The following is a 19,752-nucleotide window of genomic DNA, read 5'->3' on the forward strand; positions in this document are numbered from 1 at the left end:
AGAACAATACACTGCTGAAGACAATTGTCTACCATTAGAGCTTTATTAAATTCCCTCCATACTACAATTAACTTGAAAAATGTGGACATAAATCCTGATTTACAGAACACCGAGGGGGAAGTCACATCATTTTCCTGAAGTTGTCCATGGCTTCTTTGACTTTTTCAAGTTCCGTTTGACTCTGCCATAGCTGTGGAGAAAAGGAAGTCATTATTTCCTCTTTTTTTAACACTGTTACTCCCCGAGAAACCCTGCAAGTCAATTTATTTTTCTCACCTTCTCGGCATCCTGCTCCTGCACCTTCACCGGCACCTTCTCCTTGTAGTCACTCTTCGCCATCTTCTCTCTCAATTTCTCCATCTGTTTCCCCAAGTCACCTTTCTTTGTCGTCAGCTTAGCCTCTTCCTTCTCCACATCGATGAGACCCTTGGGGGAATTAAAGGTGCAGTGAAGACGAGGGCTGGTTATAAATAATGATCTTGATATTTCAGGGCAGTAAAGGAGAAGCAAAGGAAACACTGAACCCAAAGTAAAGCAGAGGGAAACTTAGTTTAAATAGTATTCCATGCATTAATGCTCTTATACTACTCAGGTAGTTTAACTCGCCAAAACAAGTGAATTGAAATGTTTTGCAACTGATATATTCACACATCAGTTCTTGTGTAATGATGGCGAAACCAAGCAAAATTGAACAGATTCCCTTCTCACCTTGAGCATAAGGTTGACGGTGCATCTGTCAGAGGCGATCGCCACAGCACAGCCTGCTGGGAGAGGCTGGTTAGCCGTCACAGCGATGACGGCCTGAGAGTAAGACAAGGTCTGAATCTGCAGACTGTACTTCTGTACCTGGGACGCAGTCGCAGAGTCAATGCACTGGAGGTAGCCTGGGAGAGAAATGGGCAAAATGAAAGTTTAGATAATGAATTATTATTTTAGAGTAACTAAGGATGAAGCTGGTGTTTGTCATCTTACAGTCGGCTCCGGTCTTGTTCAGGTTGTAGTCGGCTCTCAGTGACCGGATCGTTTTGATCACAGTCATGACGAACTCCATGTCGCGGTCGACCTCCGCACTGTGCCAGCAGAACTACAAGTCACAGAAAAACATAATAAACTAACTAAATAATTACTGCAGGGGCTTTCATTTAAAATAAGTGTTCACCCTCTCAAAATATCTCAAACGGCAACTTTATAATATCTTCAGTTCTGACCTGTACAGATATCTGTAAATCAGTGAGTTTTTTAACCAACCCTCAATCCCCCGCTCCTTATCTCACCTCCTCTGTATCAGGGTAGGGTGTGACACAGATGCTAGGCGGATCACTCTCAGGCCGCCGACGTGGTAACCTCTGATAGAGCTCCTCACTGACGAAGGGCATCACAGGAGACAGAAGGCGCAGACCGACTTCTAAGCAGGTGTAAAGGGTCTGTCTGCACACCAGGCGCCGTCTCTGGCCGGTGCCGTCTTCCTCCGTCTTACTGAACACTGGTTTCACACTTTCCTGGAGGACAAGCAGAGTATGAGGGGGTCAGCTTTGGTACAAAGTCTTCTGCATTGACACAAACTTTGTACGTAGACTATTTTAAGATGAATGGACCGGAGGTGCTCGCTGGTCTTAAAACGTTTCTTACCAGGTAGACGTCACAGAGCTCGTACAACCAGAAGTTGTAAATGGCGGTCGTGATGGTCGTGAAGTCATAGGCCTTGAAGCCGGCATCACAGAGACCAACAGCTGCGCTCAGTCGAGACAGGATCCACCGGTCGGATACGTTCTCCTCTCCGCACAACTGAGGGGATTGAAGGAAGAGCAAAAGAGGAAGAGGTTCAGTGAACACGACTCCTGTCTGTGTACCTCTAAGTTAGCGTGTAGACATTCGTGAATACTAAGCAGGACAGCATACGAGAAACCCCCCAGACTATTGATGGTAACAAAAAACAACTGTTCTACTGAACATGTATTTGGTCAGAAGGGTTCACGTGTCATTAGATGAATATGAATAAGTCGGGAGCAGAGCTCACTGTGTCCTTCATCTCTTCCCCTGGTCTCACCTGGGCTTTCTCTGATGGTACAAAGTTGTCTCCCAGTGTCTTCATGGCAAACTTCACAGCGTTCCACAGTTTGTTGCAGAAGTGACGGTAACCCAGGATGCGGTTGACATCCAGGTTGATGTCTCTACCTGAGAGACACGCATACAAGGAAGGATTCCAGTGTATATTCAAATGAATTGATTCAGCAATAAGTGACCTCATACTGACTGATTGTAATGCTTTTTTGATATATTTTATGGAGGCACAACAAGAGAGAGGGCAAGAAAAACTGAAAATACAAATGAGTTCACCTTGGCTAGTGTAGGCACACAGAGCGAACCGGAGAGCATCTGTGCCACACTCTGGAATGCCGTTTGGGTAGTCGGCCGTTTGGCCCTGCTTTGCCTTCTCCACCTCCACAGGATCCAAGTTGCTGCCCATCAACAGGGCATGAAGACCCTAGAGGGTAAGGGGATGGGAAATAAGTCGGGATGTCACCACTAAAAAAAAAGAATGATGATTTCATCCTTTCGACAGCTTGATCTTTAGAGAGAGATAGGAAAGAGAAAAGGGGTTTTATTATTAAGGGCAAAGTAGAGTTTACTACAAGTCCTTCAGTGCCCTCTAGAGGACAGATGTGCCTCCTCTGACTGGGCATGTTTCCGCCCAGCTGGTGAAGAGATTGATGGCCTCAATAAAAGCTTGTTGGAAGCAGACAGGGGTGCTTAATAAATCTTACAAGAATATGAGCCTCGGGGGAGCAATGTGTGTGGGGTGACCATGTAAAAGACAACCCAAATGGAAGAGAGGAAAGACTGCGTGTATCTGAACAAGCATCACAACGTGATTAGGCTTTACCTCGAGAGAGATCCCTGTAATGACGTCCAGAGGGTCAATGACGTTGCCCAGAGATTTGCTCATCTTCCTCCCGTGGGCGTCCCTCACCACTGCATGCAGATAGACCTGGAAGAGAAGCATGATCATGACTTAGTCACGTCCAGCTAATAACACTGGAATCCCACGCTGTTGTGTCATGGTCCTGGTTCTGGACGTTTTGAATTGGTCTCACCTCTTTGAAGGGCAGCTTGCCGGTCAGTTTGAGGCCCATCATCACCATACGAGCAACCCAGAAGAACAGGATGTCATGGCCCGTCTCCAGCAAGGTGCCAGGGTAGAACACATTCAGGTCCTGGGTCTGAAGAGAGATGGCAAATAGCAACATTATGGATGGAAACACATCAACAAAACTATGTTTAAAAGTCATATTTTACAAGTAAAAGTACTCAGCATTTCCAGTTTATTATTATTATAATATATTTTCTCTTTTAGAGCAGTGTTTCTACTGCAGGAGACATCTTTACGATCTACTGCAAAGAAATGACATTTGTGTGAGAAGGAAGGTGGTTGACCTCAGTCCTTTACCTCATTAGGCCATCCGAAGATGGAGAAGGGGAAAATGCCAGACGAGAACCAAGTGTCCAGAACATCCTCATCTGAAAAACAGGGACAGAAATGATGTAACCGGTATGAATATGGAGTAGAATCAATGACATTAGGTCGATCTGTGTAGTAGCAACACATGAACTGATTAGATAACCTTCACAAGGGCTGTGGTAGTGAGACTGCTTCATTAGCAAGTGTTGAATCTTACCTTGTCTGAGGGTTATTTTGTCAGCGGACACATTGAAGCGTTTTGCTGCCTTCTCTCTGGCCTCCTCCTCCGATTTCCCACTCACCCAGAAATGACCGTCCATGTCCTGGAGACACAACAAAAAGTAGGTAAAAGAAATAAAATGGTGGAATAACAACGCACATAGCTTTCATCTGAAAGCCTCCGGACCTTACCGATAGTGACGGCCATCATCTTACCTCTCCCGGTTTCACGGCGGCATCGTTGACGGTGATGAAGTACGCAGGAATACGGTGACCCCACCACAACTGCCGTGAGATACACCAGTCCCTGAGAGGAAGACGGATGAAACATGAAACTCACTCCACACTAGATTGTGCAAAAATCAATCAATATCATTTTAAATAAAAGGATAATTACCGGATGTTGTCCATCCAGTTGAACCACGTCTTGAGGTGGTGCCCGGGGATGATTTTGAGCCGTCCCTCTTTGACGACGTCTGCGGCCTGCTTGCCCATTTCCGCACAGCTTACGTACCACTGCGGCTTCAGCAGCGGCTCCACGATGTCCTTTGAACGACTGATGAGAGTGGATTCATAACATGGCTTTAAGGACGACCCCCGAATGAGATGAAAAGATGTAAAAACACGAATAACTTGTGTTCTACTTATGCGCACATGGACCTCACTTTACCTGCAGACAGGGACAACCATGGGGTTGTCTTTGATCTCTTTGAAGTGGCCTCTGTCCTTGAGAGCCTGCAGCACTGTCTTCCTGGCCTCGAAACGCTTCACGCCCTGGGGGAAGAGTTAGAGTAGTTAAAAAAAGAAAAAGAAAAATTGACATAAAATTGCTACACCATGAACAAGCCTGACTTTTAGTGTCACGGCGAAAATGCATAAACTGCAGGGGGGGGGGGGGGGGGGGGGGTGATAATGAGACACTATACCAGGAAGGGAGGAGGCACATTAATGAGGAGGCCATTTTCGTCCAAAATGTTGATGAAGGCCAGATTGTGTCTCTCTCCAACCTCGTAGTCATTATGGTCATGAGCCGGGGTGATTTTGACAGCACCTGCACAGAAAATGGTGCAGAGGGACAGGAGAGAGGGAGAGGGAGAGGGGAGAGAAAAAGAGAACAGCCATAATAAGGAAAGTGGCCTGGCTTAATGACGTGTTATTATTACTTATTCTCAGCGCACTGCAGGCTTCCTGTAACCATAGCTACCTGTTCCAAAGCTCATGTCCACAAAGTCATCGAAGACAATCGGCATCTTGCGGTCACAGAAGGGGTGCAGCACCACTTTGCCCTTCAGATGCTGATATCTGGAGTCGGCAGGGTGGACGGCTACAGCGGTGTCTCCCAACATTGTCTCAATACGAGTTGTTGCCACGATCACTTCCTCGTCTGAGAAAGAGAAAGAGATGCTTAAATAAAAAGGTATTACTGAAGTGGCACAATGTGTCTTTGCATAAGATATTCTGCTCCCTATGAGCTCACATACCTGACCCGTCCACCTTGTAGGCGAAAGACACCAGCACTCCGAACTCCACTTTCTCTTTGTAGCCAGGGACAGGCAACAGAGTCCTGCCAGTGAGCTCCTTCTTATCCACCTGCAAACCAACCACACGATGTAACCAAGAGAGCACAGCACGGATCAGCACTGTGGATCACCATCACAGCCTTATAACAGGATAACAAAGTAAGGCTGGGGACTGGTGGACAAAACATTTGACTTAATTTGCCAAAATACCAAAAATCACACTTAAGTCTAAAGAAATTCAAATGCATCTTCTCCTTTTCTAAAATGATTATTTTTGGTCATTTAGCCTTTAATCGGCAGTAAGCAGTCGAGAGCCGAGCAAGAAAACACGGGAAGAGAGAGGATGATGAGATGCAAGAAGTGTTCCCTGCTGGACTCGAACCGCTTGTATTACACATCTTAACCCTCAATACAAATACAAGATACATTTTAAGATAGGGTTTACATCTGCAAATATCTGATCAAAGAATATAAATCAGAGAATCGAAAACAATCAGTTTTCAATACTCAAGAGTTTTGTTGTTTGATACGCAGCCCTAGTAATGAGTGTTACTGTAGGTTCATAAATACATGCACTTTCAATCAAAGTATTTCAACACACAATTCTAGTATTCTTGATTAAATCTCAACCGATGTGTAAAACCCTCAAATTAAATAAGAAAAAGAAAAGAACAGAAACAAGTAGAGTGACTTTTGTGACTTCTAATAGGATGCATACTTGCCTCTATGTCAGAGATGGCAGAGTTCAGTGTGCAGGACCAGTTGACCAGACGCTTGCTCCTGTAGATCACTCCCTCGCCGTGCAGGCGGATAAAGGCCTCCTGGACTGAATAGGAAAGTTTCTGGACAGAGAAATATAGACATGAAAATTTGAAATTCAGGTTGTATTCATATTAGTTCGGGATTTCAGAAAACTCACTTCGTCCATAGTGAAGCAGGCTCTGTCCCAATCCAGAGAGGAGCCCAGCTTCTTCAGCTGGTGGTAGATGCGGTCTCCCTTCCTGAACAGAAAAAGGGACTAAGTTATTACAGTGTTCTATATTCTAGAATTAAACCAGGCTCACATCCCCTCCTCTCTACTTCTTCCTTCACTCACTCGTTCTTCCATTTCCAGATTTCCTGGATGAAGTTTTCCCGGCCCAGATCGTGACGGCTCATGCCCCTCTCTCTCATCAGCTTTTTTTCCACCACCACCTGTGTGGCGATACCGGCGTGATCACAGCCCGGGTTCCACAAGGTGGTTTCACCTCGCATCCTGTGCCTGGACGGACAGAAGGGAAGCACACCAATTCAATCACACGGGCTCGATAACAACACAATTTAAATGAAATAGAAACAGAAACAAAAAGTTACCATCTGGTCAGAGAATCCTGAATGGCGTTGGTGAGGGCGTGGCCCAGGTGGAGTGATCCCGTCACATTGGGTGGAGGGATACACATCATGAAGACGCCGCGGGGGTTCTTGTCGCTGATACTCTCCCTCTGCAGAGACAGACGTGTTACTGCAGACTGAAATGATAACTAAAAAAATATGACATTTTCTGTCGTATGAAGATAGGACTTCTTTACCCCGTACTCCGGCTTGAAGAATCCCTGCTTCTCCCACCATGGATACCAGGCAGCCTCCACATACTCAGGACTGTAGGAGTCGGGAAGCGGGCTGATGACATCTTACACCAGAAGAGAAAGCGAGAGAGAGAGAGGGAGGGTTGACATATGGACCTGGAGATAGTCACAATGAAATATGACAAAACTATACATGTTATGTAGGGAACACAGGGATGTCACTTGGCAGGTGATTGGATGAACCATCTGTCAATCAAACTCTTGCGAAGTAGAAGAGCTAAAACATGTTTTTTTTTAAATCAAGAAAAACCTTCAATGTCGATCTTTGCACTTCTTTCAATGAAGAAAATCCAGAACTTCTAGTTCCGATATAACTGATGCTGTTGCAGCGTCTACGTTAACCCCTTAAGGAGCCATCATTGTTGTTTTAAACGCCTCTCTGTGTCGCGTCACACCTAAACTTCTCCTTAGCTGCAGGTAACTCCTCACAGGACGCCGATTGGTTTGAACCACTGTGGCTCGGTCACAAACGCATGCATGAAGCCTGACTCGATGGATTTGCGTGCGATTCTTATGTCATCTTAGGATATTGCAAGAATCCAGCTGCCGTGCAGGGTAGCCCCTCACCCTTTGCTATGAATGGGGAAAGCTACAACACCACGTATGGTCACTCGTGACTCCACCTTTTGTGACGAGAGAAAACACTCCCACCCACAATGATCAATCACCTTTTTTCTCCCCAGGGGCAGTGGGGACAGTGTATGAGATCACTCCCAACTCCTTCTTCTCCGGTTTGGCCTTTTTCTAACAGAGACGAAAGCAGAACACATGAAATAAACCATATATAGGTTCTCAAAGCTGCACCCATGTCTTACAGGACCTTCTATTTGTAGAGGTTCAGTATCCGTACCTCTGTTGACGGCTGAGTCTTTTTCTTTGCCTCCATTTCCTTCTTCTGCTGGAACTTTTCCAACTTTTCTCTCTTCTTAGCATCCTTCTTCAGCTGTGCTTCTGTCTTTGGTGGGCCTGTAGGAGGAAACATGAACAGAATCAGAATGACGTTTACACAAATAAAATAAAAAAAGAAGTATTCATGAACTGTGGCAGAGGACTCCCTGACCGTTAGCTGTGGCATCAGCAGGATCACCAGCAGCTCCGGCATTAGCAGCTCCGGCATTAGCAGCTCCGGCATTAGCAGCTCCAGCATTAGCAGCTCCAGCATTAGCTGGAGGGCTGGCATTCGGTGTAACTGGCACCATCTTCTCACAAAGCGTGATCTTCCCCAACACCTTCAGGAACTGTGGCTGATTTGAGCAGGTTGTGAACCACCTCGTAACATTGGTCAAGACCTTCCTGTCCGATGGCTCCAACACCTAAAATAAAATAGAAAATAAATCAGATAAAGAGTTGACTGATAGGAGATTTCCCAGCACTAAAGTGTTCAGCGTAGAAACATGCTGAGAGACATACGGGTTGCACCACATACGTACATATTTAAATGGGAGAAGAACAGCTGTAGCTACAGCCATATCAGCCAGGGTGATGCTCTCCCCTACCAGGAAGGTTCTCGGTTCCAGGGCTTTATCGAGAACCTTCAGAACACGGATCAACTCAGCGCGGGAACTCTGCTGGAGCTGAGAACACACAAGTCGTTTTTAGAATAAAACCCTCACATGATAAGAGAAACCACACACACGTCCAAGAAAGCATGTTGTATGATTGGTCTCACGTTCTTATCCACTCCCACCATCCCCATCAGAGGGAAGACCACAGCGCAGGACACCGGGGTGAGTTCGTTGTCTGCAAAGCTGAGCCACTGCCACACCTGGCTCTGCTGCTTTGCATCCACGCCAGCTCTCTTCCCCTGGTCAGCCAGGTACCAGGCCACAGCGCTGGACCCGCTCAGGACGGTGCCACCGTCCCGAGCGTCCAGCACCAGGGTCGGTCTGGAGCGGGCATTCAGGGACGCGGGAGGGTCCTCTGTGAGAGTCTGCGGGCGGGAGGAACCAAACTCTGCAGCTATGAGAGCCAGGAGGCTCCTGAAGTCATCGGGGTGAGGGGACACGAAGAGAGTGGCCATCTCTGGGAGAGACACAGACATTGAGTACATTGTGAACTGGTTTTGATGTGTGCATAATATTCACTTTCTGTTTTCAGTGAGCAGTTTGCCAAACAAGTTATGCTATCAAAGACATTCTTTATCTGCCTGAAGATGGTGGAGTGGGTGTGCTTGTTTGACTGTCATACCAGTTCAACAGTGTGTCGTCTGTAGTTAGGTTAACTTGGGAAACGAACCTTCTAGCGTTAATAAACCGGTTTAAACGTATTTAAAACATTTTTTTGCATCTTATACTAGTCTACATCATCGTAGTAGGAGTGTCAGACACAATAGCTGTGTTGGCTGGTGTGTTTCACTTTCTGCACAAATAAATCTCATCTCTGCCACCTGTCAAAGGCTGAGAAAAAGTCATGCCAAACAGGCTAGTTAGCTTTAGCTAATCAGACAAACTCAAACTCCAGTTTCTGTGAGCGCATCCCGAGCTTCACATGTGTTCACGTTCGTAGCGAGTGTATTAAACTGTTTTTTAAGTTGGTGTTTATTGAACCTGTGGCGTGTTATTTTTTTTGCAGAAAGTTATCCTTACCTGTAAGTGAAACAGAAACAGACGTCAGCTTACACAGCAGAGACACATGAATCCTCGCCTACTCGCTGTTGTCTGATGCAACTAGCAACGTGTTCCGGGTTTGATCCGCTGCATCCGCCGCAAACCGGAAGTCTGTCAAATGTAAAATGTTTTATTTTTAATCATGATTCAAAAAAAATATCCAACAACCTGTGGTGAAAAAAATAAACAAATATTTAAAGAATAAAGTTAAAGCATTAAAATCACAATTTGACAAAGTTACAGTCAGAGTTAAATAAACGTACTTAAGTGTCATCATATGTTTCCAAAGTAAAATAACTCACTATGCAGAATTGAGTGTTATACTATAATACCTATTATATTAATTATGACTACTATTTCATTAGCATAAAATAATAATATCGTGGCTCATCGAGCTGCAGCCAATTTATAAATGAATGTAATTTGCATGTAAAATCTTGATCTGAAGTAAAAAGTACAATACTTTAGCCTGAAAAGTACTGGAGAAGAAGCCGACAGTATCATAAAGTAGATGTACCAAAATTAAGTAGGAGAGCCTAAAACAAGACTCCAGTAATACTTAACTAAATTGGTATCATTAGTTATTTTCCTAGCAATAAAACAGTTTGGAAATAAAAGTAAAAATCCTGCATTAAGTGTTACTAAAATAAAAATCCTAATTATTGGATTATAAGCACTGATGCTTTCACATTCAATGCTTTGAGATGGAGCTGATTTTTACTCGTTTGTATATAGCCGCTTAGTAGTTTCATCTATAACAATAGATAATTCATAAACTTGACATGTTTTATCTACAAAATAACTACCTACTCTTTCAGTAGGTAGTTAAATGGAGTTCATATTTCCCCTGAAATGTAGAGGAATATAAAAGGAAAGTATAATCGAATGGAACTACCCAAGTAAAGTAAATTACCTCTAAATGTTATTGAGGTGTATCTGTATTTATGTTTCATATTTGGAAGGTTTTGATTTCATTAATATAAATATGTTATTATATTAGTGTGTGTCATGAGCATTGGAAAGAAAAGGACAGAACAAAGACACAAACAGCCAGCATCCTCTTTTATTCAAATGTACATATAAGCAAACATTTATCATAACAATTATCATACGACAATTGTTTTGAATCATTACATCCAAAAGCCTTGTGCACAGTGTTTTTTTTAATCCCAGTTGGGTCACTTATCCCGGCAGCAGATTATTTGGACAGCCAGCCACAGTGAAGTAAGTGTAAGACCTACAGTGTAATAAATGTGATTCAGAAACGTATAGCTATCCTTATCGTAACAACTGAGCTTCAAATTGCATCCAACTGAAATAGTCCCCCCTTTTTCCACGTGCTAAAAAATTCACAAACCAAAACTGGAGAAAAAAAAAAGTTTGTCACTATGATTTCATGTGGACTTTAGTTCCACTTTAAACTATGACTCGTGCTCAAAAGCCAATTTCCCCGCACCAAAGACCACATCCACCATCCCCATTATTAAACCCCCTCCGATACTAAACACATTAACTAACCCACTTCCACTTCTCCACACCAGCCTCCCCAACCCGCCACCGACAGCTTTCGTCTGACCCCCCACCTCTGACGCCACCGTTGCTACGTAACCCTCGCTCTGCTCCCACAGCCGGCCTCCGAAAAACTTGGTCACCCACCAAGCATTATCGACCGCATCGCCAAATATCCCCACTGTGTCTCCAGCTAGGGTCCCCATGCCAGTGACCCCAGTGTGGCAGCTGTTCAGCAGGGCCCCCAGCATGGAGGAGGAGCAGTAGTAGACGCTGGAGCAGCAGTTCTCCCCGATACCCAGTAGCGTTTCTCCAGCTGAGCCGGTCCAAGACAAGAGGTCAGAAGTCAAGAGGTGGAAGAGGGAGAAGGTTTCACCAGGAAGTGCAGACAGAACCCCAAGGTCTTCCTGAAGAACGTACGTCACCTGAGTCAAAAGACAAACATGTCATTTTTTGAGTGAGATCAAAATGTGTGAATAACAAAATGACAGAATGACCCGAAGGTATGTTATGATTTAACACCTGCTGCCGGCCAAACCTTATTCCAGTCTCTGGGAGGAGAGTAGTGGAATAGGGAGATTTATGAAACGACACTGAAGCTGAACATGTTAAAACTGATTTTTTTTTTCTCTACAAATTAACTACACTAAACATCTCCATGTTTTATTTCATAAAGTCTTGGAAGATTGGTCTCGTAACAAAAATAAGACTTGAATGCAGAAACAAGTTATGATTAGTAATATTTCCCTTCTGTGTCCTGTTGTTGCATGTTGCCTTTTGCCCCTTTCCCCTCTTGTTTTCATTCATTTCATTTGTCAAATTACCCGGTTCTACATATGGTTTACTAAACTTGTGATGAGGAGTCTGTGAAAACAGTTGTTTAATGTCTTCTGTTGCTCTGGATGAGACGTCTAAAGTCTAACAAAAATACCCTGGTGATGTCCTCAGGCTTGGCCTTGCAGTCTACAAATTTGTAGCAGAAGGCCTGTGTTACAAACTGGGGTGTGGTCGGCTGTATGCTGTTGCATTTTGGGAAGTGTAATGTGCATCAATTTCAACCAGTCCCATGTTAGCCTAATGGTCGTGTAATTGCTGGAGTAGCCCTTTATTTTGAATGACATAAAATACAACAATGTCTAAAGGGTTCAGTAACTTGTTTTACCTGTCCAGGTAACTTAGTGACAGTGGAGAACACCGGCTGCAGTGGAGCTTTGAGGATGGACAAGGTGGTGGAGAGGACGTACATCAGAGTGCTGCTGGAATTTGTGTCTGTCTCTTGTTCAGCCGCAGTTTCATAGTCAGCTGAGGACTCAGGAGACCCTGATCTGACAGCTCTTGAACGTGTCACATCACGCAGCTTGATTCCTTCAGTGGCACCTGAACCAACCTCGTCTCCTTCAGTGGCATCTAAACCGACCTCCTCTCCTTTAGTGGCCCCTGAACCAACCTCCTCTTCTTCTTTAGTGGCAACTGAACCAACCTCCTCTTCTTCTTTAGTGGCCCCTGAACCAACCTCCTCTTCTTCTTTAGTGGCCCCTGAACCAACCTCCTCTTCTTCTTTAGTGGCACCTGAACCAACCTCCTCTCCTTCAGTGGCTCGACCAGTGTTTGAATCTACATCTTTAGCTCCTGTGTTTTCACCAGTCAGATCTGCATCCAGCTTTTCTATGTTCCCAGGGAGCCCCTCACTTTGAAGACCTACTCTGATTCCAACAGTCTCCCCATCTGCTCCTCCACAGCCCTCTGAGAACAGCTCTGCCACTCCGAGAATCTCCTCGAGCTCCTTCACACTCACTTGCCTCTCCCCTTCCCCTGTCTCTCTGATTAACCCCATACTGAAGCCACTCTTCCCCTCTGGGACAGTGCAGCACACTGCAGACCACAGCGGCGTTGTCTGACACTCCCCGTCTCCATCCTCAGCAGCCCCGAGACCCCCTACCCCGGTCAGGATGTAGAGATCGCCCCCTAAAGTGCTGCACTGGGGAGAGATGCTTGACTGGACCAGTCTTGTGACTGTTGAGTCCCAGTGTTGAAGTGGAGAGTCTGTGGGCAAGACATGATAAGATGGATCCCCGCCTCCTCTGAGAAGGGCTGGTACTGCCACTAAAATGTTTTCTTCTTCCTCCTTTGTCTGGCAATAAAAATAAAAAACAGAACCACGTGTTAAAGTATGACTGCATCAGGATCTACTGTATGCAAGCGTAAACTACTCATTAACGAGTCAGTCTCTTACCGTCAGATACTTCACTATGTATTTTCAAATATGAATCCCTACATTCTATTTAATTGATTTAAAATGTTCAGAAGTTATTAAATACTATATAACATTTGCAACATACAAATGCCCTCATCTGTTTTGAACTTTTGTATACTCAGTATTCAAATGCAGGGACTTGCAGTGAATTGCAGGAGGTGGCTGTTTACAATGTTTGGTGCAATGGTGGAAGATGTATTCAGATATTTTACAGAACAATATATATACAGTATATAATTTACAAGTAAAAGTCTTGCATTCAAAATCATGAAGAACAAGCATCAAAGTATTTTCACTTGCATTTTAATGTATTAGCATATCATATTTATTATGTAACTTTCTGAAAAGTAAGTAGTAACTGTCGTGGATTTAAAAGTACAATATTTCCCTCTAGAATGTTATTGAGTCGAAGCACAACGTAACATAGAATGGAAATACTCGCGCTAAGTACCTCAAAACTGTGCTTGAGAAAATGTACTTCGTTACTTTCCACCAGTGATGTACTGCTTGTATGCTGGAACACCAGTCTGTGATTTTTTACATTGAAAAACAGAGGGCAGATAGATAGATGCGTCCTTACCACGAGCTCTTCCACCTCCTTCTCTGTCCATCTGAGATGGAAGGCAGAGAAGACGGCGGTGTCACAGGTCGGTTTGGACAGAGTGGCAAACGCCTGTCCCTCAGGCAGGCTGTGACAGAGCAACCCTGCAGAAGAGGCTCCCTGAGGAGGCGTCTGTCTGTAGAAGCAGTGGGTGCAGAGGCTGACGTCTGACTCAGAGTTGTCCTCAGCTGGAAGAGACAGGCCCGGGCCCAGCACAGCCAGCAGCCAGACAGCCGCAGCAGCTGCACTGACGGCAGCAGGACACAGCATGTTGGGGGTGAGCGCAGCACAATCCCCCTCTCTCTCACACACACACACACACACACACACAGCAAGAGGGAGAGGCTTATAAATAATCCAGTGGTTTCCGTATATAGATGGAAAAGATAAGGTGGCCAAGGTTGGCTGCTGATGGCTTGTGGTTTTCCTACTCGCTTCTTATTCTCTCCTCCAGTTTGCGTCCAACCATGTCTGCCTTCCTTAAAAGTCGGCTGTACTCTCAGTGAATCCGTGTTGCAGGCACAATCTTGCTTACTCCTTCATTTCCCTTTCACGGACAACCTCGCCCCCTCTGTCAGGTCCACCCTCTTTGACTCTCTCTCTGGCTGTACCTCCACTTCAGCCCCCTCCCTCTTCAACAATATGGTTACACCTTTAACTCCCATTGCTGCTAGGTACACAAGCCGAGCACACACCCATCGAAAGCTGTCAATTACCTGTAAGTCTGCATTCCGAAACAATGGGCATTGTACAAGCCAAGTCCCTTGAATGACAAACTCTTGTTGTCCATTATTCATGGCAAAACACATTCCTTAAAGAGCAGATTCTGTATCAAGTCAAAAGTGTTGCTTTAAAATACGTCCATATCAAGCAGGACGTCACACTTGAAACCCCAGGTAAAATGTGGGCGACTGAGCTCTAAAGTTAACAATGTCAGTTCATGAATCCCTCATTAAGGCTTAATCCTGACAGTGTCAAAACCACGAGTCATCGTTTCACCCAGAGTACAGCCGTTCTTCATTTAACCTGCCAGGCAAAACACTCTCCGTCATGCCTTGCAAGCTCGCTTTACTTGATATTAGAAACATGCCTGTCGAGACACGATGTTGGCACCGACTGTTCTTTACAAGAGCATTAGTCAGCGTGAAGCAAACTGTATCTAGCTCTCTTTTTGACCTGTGGGGTCCAGCCACGCTGACTTCATGTTGCTTAATTATGGCAAATATGTGCCATATGAGCCAAATGTACCCCAGGGCTTCTATGAAGAGAAGCAGAGGCCAAGCATGCAGAGATCAAGTGCAATAACCAACATGAACTACGTTTACACGAGCTTTCCTCATTCATAGCGTTAGTGCGGTGAATGTTGTCAGTACACATGCCCTAAACATGAGTGTTCACAAAGACTACAGCATACCTCAGTGACTTTAGGGTGTGAAGCTTTGGGTGGGGCATCAAGTCAAAGTATACAACACTGCCTCTTAAATGGTGTGATGAGATTTTAAACAAGCATACAGCAACAAAATACCCTGTGTAAGCACGTTGTCAGCAGAATCTGTGCATGAAACCCGACACCATTTCAACTTGAAACAAAACATTTTAGTGATCTGAAATGATTTGACATTGTATTCTCTGACACACACACACTTTGATTGGTGCAAAAATAATACATCTTAATTAACATGACGTATAGCTTTGATTTTAGAAGTTCAAATGACAAAACTGCTTGTAACGAACAAAGACGACGTAAGATTTGAAAAATATACTAAAACAGCTTTAACGGACTGCAGTTTTAATGCAATTCCAAGTCTGAGATGGTGTTTGGACAATGCAAAAACAGACAAACAGAAGCTGCCTTTGTGCAGGACCCGTAGTCACAGTTTATAGATCGCTTGAGAAAAAAATAATCAGCTGCCAGCTTGAAACAGCTTGAAAAGCAAAGTATCCTGTTATTCCAGTGGCAGTGGATTTTTCTTAAAGTTTACAAACGCTTATTTTGTCACAGATTTATTTCTTAACATAATTTTGGAAAACAACATTCATCTGGGAGATATTTTAAAGTGATATTGCAATTAAGCAAAAGTCCACAGGGGGGGAGCTTGGCCCTCCTTTTAATTTTGATAATAGGTAATGCGCTACTCAATACGGAAAATGCTTTCAGTTACATTCTGTCCCTCACACACACACACACACACACACACACATGTACAAACCTTCCATCCCTTTTATAAATACATCTAATACACACACCGGCTCTCACTCATTCGGGAGGTCAATGACCAGTTCGGCCTCGTCTCCCTCCCCTCTGTCTTCATCTCCTCTGTCGCTGTCTCCATCGCTCTCTCCCTCCTCCTCAGCTGCGTCGCCACTGAGCATCTGTCTGGGAACCCAGCTGAAGGGGCCGCTGGCTGCCGGAGGGGCCGCAGGGGCTGATGGGTAATTAGCTGCCAATGGGGCAACAACCTGAGAGGAATTTGAAATAAAGCAAACATGTTAGGAACGGCAAAAGGATGGGAGATGTGATGAAGGAAGGAGGGGTATGGATAGATAGCTGCATTACAGATAATGTAATGTACATAAACTCACAGACCAGAGGGTCATTTCAGCAAACTCTAACGTCTGAGGGGACTGAACATCAGTGTCCTGAAATGTCATTATCACAGGTAATATTGAATAAAGTTGAGTAAAGATTTTAGGACATAAGTACATAAAAGTAGACACATATGACTTCCTCTTTCTTATGTAAATATGCTGTAACCATAATATAACGTACTGGAAATGGCCTAATGTGCCATAAAATATAAATGGCACATTCATATGGAGGATGTGAAAAGTAAGCGGTATATCTGGATTATTATAATTCATCTTTTTTATCTCATGACATCTTATTTTCCCCTTTTCTCTCTCACCTTCCCCGTTGTGTCTCTCTTGTTTTTAGGCATCTTTGTTTTTCTCTCTTTCTTCATTCGTTCAGCTGGAGGAGCCAAATACTCTGGTGGGAAGGGCATCTGCCCAACACACATGCAGGCCCCAAATTGCCAAATGACCACACAAAACACACGAGCACACATAAATAAGCCATTTACAAGACAGACACACACACACACACACACAAAAAACACAGTGGAATGAACAATGCAAGGACAGTGAAGCTATTTTAAGCATCAAACAAAAAAACAAAACAAATGAAGAGATAAAACAGACTCATGGATAAAATGACAAAAGAATCAAATTATATAAACAATGCCAAATAAATCAAAACACAATGATGAGGAGATGACAGTAATGTAACTGTTGCTGGTTGAGAGAAAAGAAAGGGAGATGGAAACTCACGGTGTTGAGGTAGGGTCCAGAGCCTGATGACTGAAGGGGATTTACACCAGGCCGGGAAAGCAGGTTGAGATGAGGGGAGGATGACGAGGGAAGACACGCCCCAGGACTACTTCGTCGCCTGAAAAAGAGTACGAGAGAAATGAATAGAAACTCAAGCGTGGCCACGAGAGCATTCAGAGCTCAAAATCCCCACATTGTTCCATTTGGTTCAAGAGGTTACACCAAGCTGGCTTAACTCAAAACCTATTACTTTTATTATTTCTATGTTTTAGCCTCCCGTCTACACTAAATCCAAAAACTGAGGTTTTCTAAAAATGTTTTTCGGAGCGCATGAATCTGAAAATGTCCGCCTCATGGTTTAGTGTGGCCATGAAAATAACAGGCACACTAATTCAAAGCATGGAAACAGGAAATGTCTTGCTGTTATCACTCAAAAGTTAGCCGGAGCCAGTGGGTTTGATATCTTAAATCATATGTTAAAATGCCCAACTTACTTTTTCACTCCGTCTCGTTCCCTCTCCCTCTCCCTGGGGCCTTCTCCTTCACTGTTGTCTGAGGAAATTGTTGCTTCTGAATCTGCAACAGAACACAAAGAAACCTAAACCAACTCTCAAGATAGAAATGACAGTTTGCCACAGTAAAAAAGACCCTATAGTTGAAGCCTTTAGGATGAGGTGTAGTAACTACCTGAGGAGTCTTCATCTACCCTCTCATACTGCAGCAGTCTGTCCAGAAGGAAGCTAGAAAACAAGTGAATGACTTAGTTGTTTACTGAACGCACATCTTGTTCAACATCCACACGTGTTCATGTGACCTCACCTTTTATCCCTGGAGACTTTGAGAAGTTTTCTCTGAGCTCTCCTCAGCTCCTCCTGAAAGCATTCCTGCTCCTAGGAAAAGAAAACCAAACACGACATCAGTGCAGATAACGAGGCGCGTGCGCGTGTTAGTAAAGAACTGAGAGGCGATGCTCGAGACTCAGAATGATTGTACTCACATAAACAAGAAATTTTAGTTTTCGTTTGAGATTTTTGTATTTCCGCTTGAAGTCAACTTCAACGTCCGCTTGACCGTTCATTTCTGGAATAAAACACGAGTGATGAAACACTGGAATCTACCGTCTGCTGCAGTTGAAGTTATATCCTGAAAGTCAGTGCAGCAACAGCGACATAATATATACGAAGGTATGCTAAGCTACACGTTAGCTTTCGTAGCTAGCTCACTAAAGACACAGAGCTGCTGGTGTCACAGGCCTCCAAACATATACAACTGGATTTATTTAAATTATGCATGTGATATAAATACATTCTTTGGGTGTTTTACAAGATTATTTGTATCCTTGAACCCCGAATGGTACCTCTTGTTTGAGTCTGTCTGTTCGACATGCTCTTGTTTACTTCCGTCGTTTTCTTCTTCTTCTTCTTGAGCTTTAATGGCAGTCAGTGTATTAGGCGCATTACCGCCACCTTCTGTTCCTCATGTGGACCACTGATTAAATCACATATACTCACTAATCCCTTTTGGATGATTTGTTTGATCAAATACAATACATTTCACTGTTTGCTCTACTTGACAGGTTCATTCATGTTTGTTTTTTTAAATATTAAGATCCCAAATGCCAGCCTTCCTGAAATGTTCTTGAACACGTTGCCTTTCTTGTTCGTACTTATTAAAATACACAAGAATAAACCGAAAAAGGAATAAAGACGAAAGGAGACAGACAAAACAAAGCACAACAATAAAAACACAAACAGTAAGTGTGTGTGTGTGTGTGTGTGTGTGTGTGTGTGTGTGTGTGTGTCGGTGGTGTTTATTATGGCAGAGCCTCTAGAATAACTACAGTAATAACCTCCAAGTATGCTGCATATCTTTTGCCAACAGCCAAACCTAACCTTGCTCTTTGTCCTCTGCCTCGTTCCCAGCACTCCTGAAATACCACTTCAGTGAGGTGTTGTTCTTCGTGTCCTATTCGGAGAGCTCAGTAGTTGAACTGCTTCCATCTAGTGGTATCTCTCCCTCCTGGACTAGCAGGTCTGGCGTGGGAGGTGACTTTACTGCTCCACAAAACTGTCTCAGACACTTAAACGCCTACACTACAGTAATGACGCAGGATCTGTTTTATTTTTTTTTGTTTTATGTATAAACACAGATAATAGCAAACATACCAATGCCTTTTTGGAACCTTTTTCTTTTTGCATCTTTAAGAGTGACAATCACATTTGTAAAATGTTCTATATACATATGTGTGCCTTTATCTGGCAGTAACACTGTAATGTATGGACATATTCCTGAAAACTAAAAGACAGTTCATTCATTTTAAACAGCCCACATTGATTTACAGCTGCTTTGATCCTGCAGTCAGGAATTGCTGCGCATGCTTCCATGATTTCTTGCAGTGAGCTTTTGTATTTTATTGAATCATCCTCTCAGAATACTGTCGTGCACTGTGTTTGCAGCTCAACCCCAGCTCAGCACAGTGACTTGCCACGACCCAGCACTGTGAATTATAGATGAGGAACATTTGCAGATGAGTAATGCATGCCTCAGTGCACACACCCACAGCCAGACCGCCCCCCCCCCCCCCCCCCCCCCCCCTGTGTCTCGAGGGGGAAAGAAGTATACAAACTT

At 44.1% G+C, this 19,752-nt stretch overlaps 3 protein-coding genes across 7 annotated transcripts; all 3 read right to left on the reverse strand.

Moving 5' to 3' along the window:
* Window positions 1-21: 21 nt before the first annotated feature.
* vars1 (valyl-tRNA synthetase 1) lies at window positions 22-9,508 on the reverse strand. Its single transcript, XM_079274835.1, has 29 exons — window positions 9,410-9,508; window positions 8,494-8,846; window positions 8,255-8,398; window positions 7,885-8,137; window positions 7,675-7,790; window positions 7,493-7,568; window positions 6,768-6,868; window positions 6,553-6,680; window positions 6,296-6,460; window positions 6,119-6,200; window positions 5,922-6,041; window positions 5,161-5,269; window positions 4,884-5,063; window positions 4,606-4,730; window positions 4,350-4,453; window positions 4,077-4,235; window positions 3,896-3,986; window positions 3,678-3,783; window positions 3,449-3,519; window positions 3,096-3,221; window positions 2,885-2,989; window positions 2,338-2,485; window positions 2,048-2,175; window positions 1,630-1,785; window positions 1,275-1,499; window positions 973-1,084; window positions 709-884; window positions 277-426; window positions 22-190 (listed from the first exon to the last, which is right to left on the reverse strand). The coding sequence occupies exons 2-29, from the start codon at window positions 8,842-8,844 to the stop codon at window positions 122-124; spliced, it is 3,876 nt and encodes a 1,291-aa protein (XP_079130961.1). The 5' UTR covers window positions 8,845-8,846; window positions 9,410-9,508; the 3' UTR covers window positions 22-121.
* A 976-nt stretch (window positions 9,509-10,484) lies between these two features.
* Window positions 10,485-14,071, reverse strand: LOC306781722 (uncharacterized protein). 2 transcript variants are annotated; one of them, XM_079274711.1, is made up of 4 exons: window positions 13,774-14,071; window positions 12,486-13,070; window positions 12,102-12,422; window positions 10,485-11,364 (listed from the first exon to the last, which is right to left on the reverse strand). In XM_079274711.1, the coding sequence occupies exons 1-4, from the start codon at window positions 14,062-14,064 to the stop codon at window positions 10,852-10,854; spliced, it is 1,710 nt and encodes a 569-aa protein (XP_079130837.1). In that variant the 5' UTR covers window positions 14,065-14,071; the 3' UTR covers window positions 10,485-10,851. The 2 variants fall into 2 exon arrangements, with proteins under 2 accessions (XP_079130837.1, XP_079130836.1); XM_079274710.1 differs by having other exon boundaries at window positions 12,102-13,070.
* A 1,971-nt stretch (window positions 14,072-16,042) lies between these two features.
* ino80e (INO80 complex subunit E) lies at window positions 16,043-19,144 on the reverse strand. Of its 4 annotated transcripts, none has more exons than XM_079274714.1 (8): window positions 19,017-19,144; window positions 18,122-18,204; window positions 17,944-18,014; window positions 17,812-17,864; window positions 17,619-17,700; window positions 17,125-17,242; window positions 16,701-16,799; window positions 16,043-16,254 (listed from the first exon to the last, which is right to left on the reverse strand). In XM_079274714.1, exons 2-8 carry the CDS (start codon window positions 18,200-18,202, stop codon window positions 16,048-16,050), a joined length of 711 nt encoding a protein of 236 aa, XP_079130840.1. In that variant the 5' UTR covers window positions 18,203-18,204; window positions 19,017-19,144; the 3' UTR covers window positions 16,043-16,047. The 4 variants fall into 4 exon arrangements, with proteins under 4 accessions (XP_079130840.1, XP_079130838.1, XP_079130839.1 ...); XM_079274712.1 differs by lacking the exon at window positions 19,017-19,144 and adding an exon at window positions 18,482-18,526; XM_079274713.1 differs by lacking the exon at window positions 19,017-19,144 and adding an exon at window positions 18,482-18,523 and having other exon boundaries at window positions 17,944-18,008.
* Window positions 19,145-19,752: the final 608 nt, after the last annotated feature.

Source organism: Melanostigma gelatinosum, assembly GCF_949748355.1.
Source record: "Melanostigma gelatinosum genome assembly, chromosome: 9".
NCBI lineage: Eukaryota > Metazoa > Chordata > Actinopteri > Perciformes > Zoarcidae > Melanostigma > Melanostigma gelatinosum.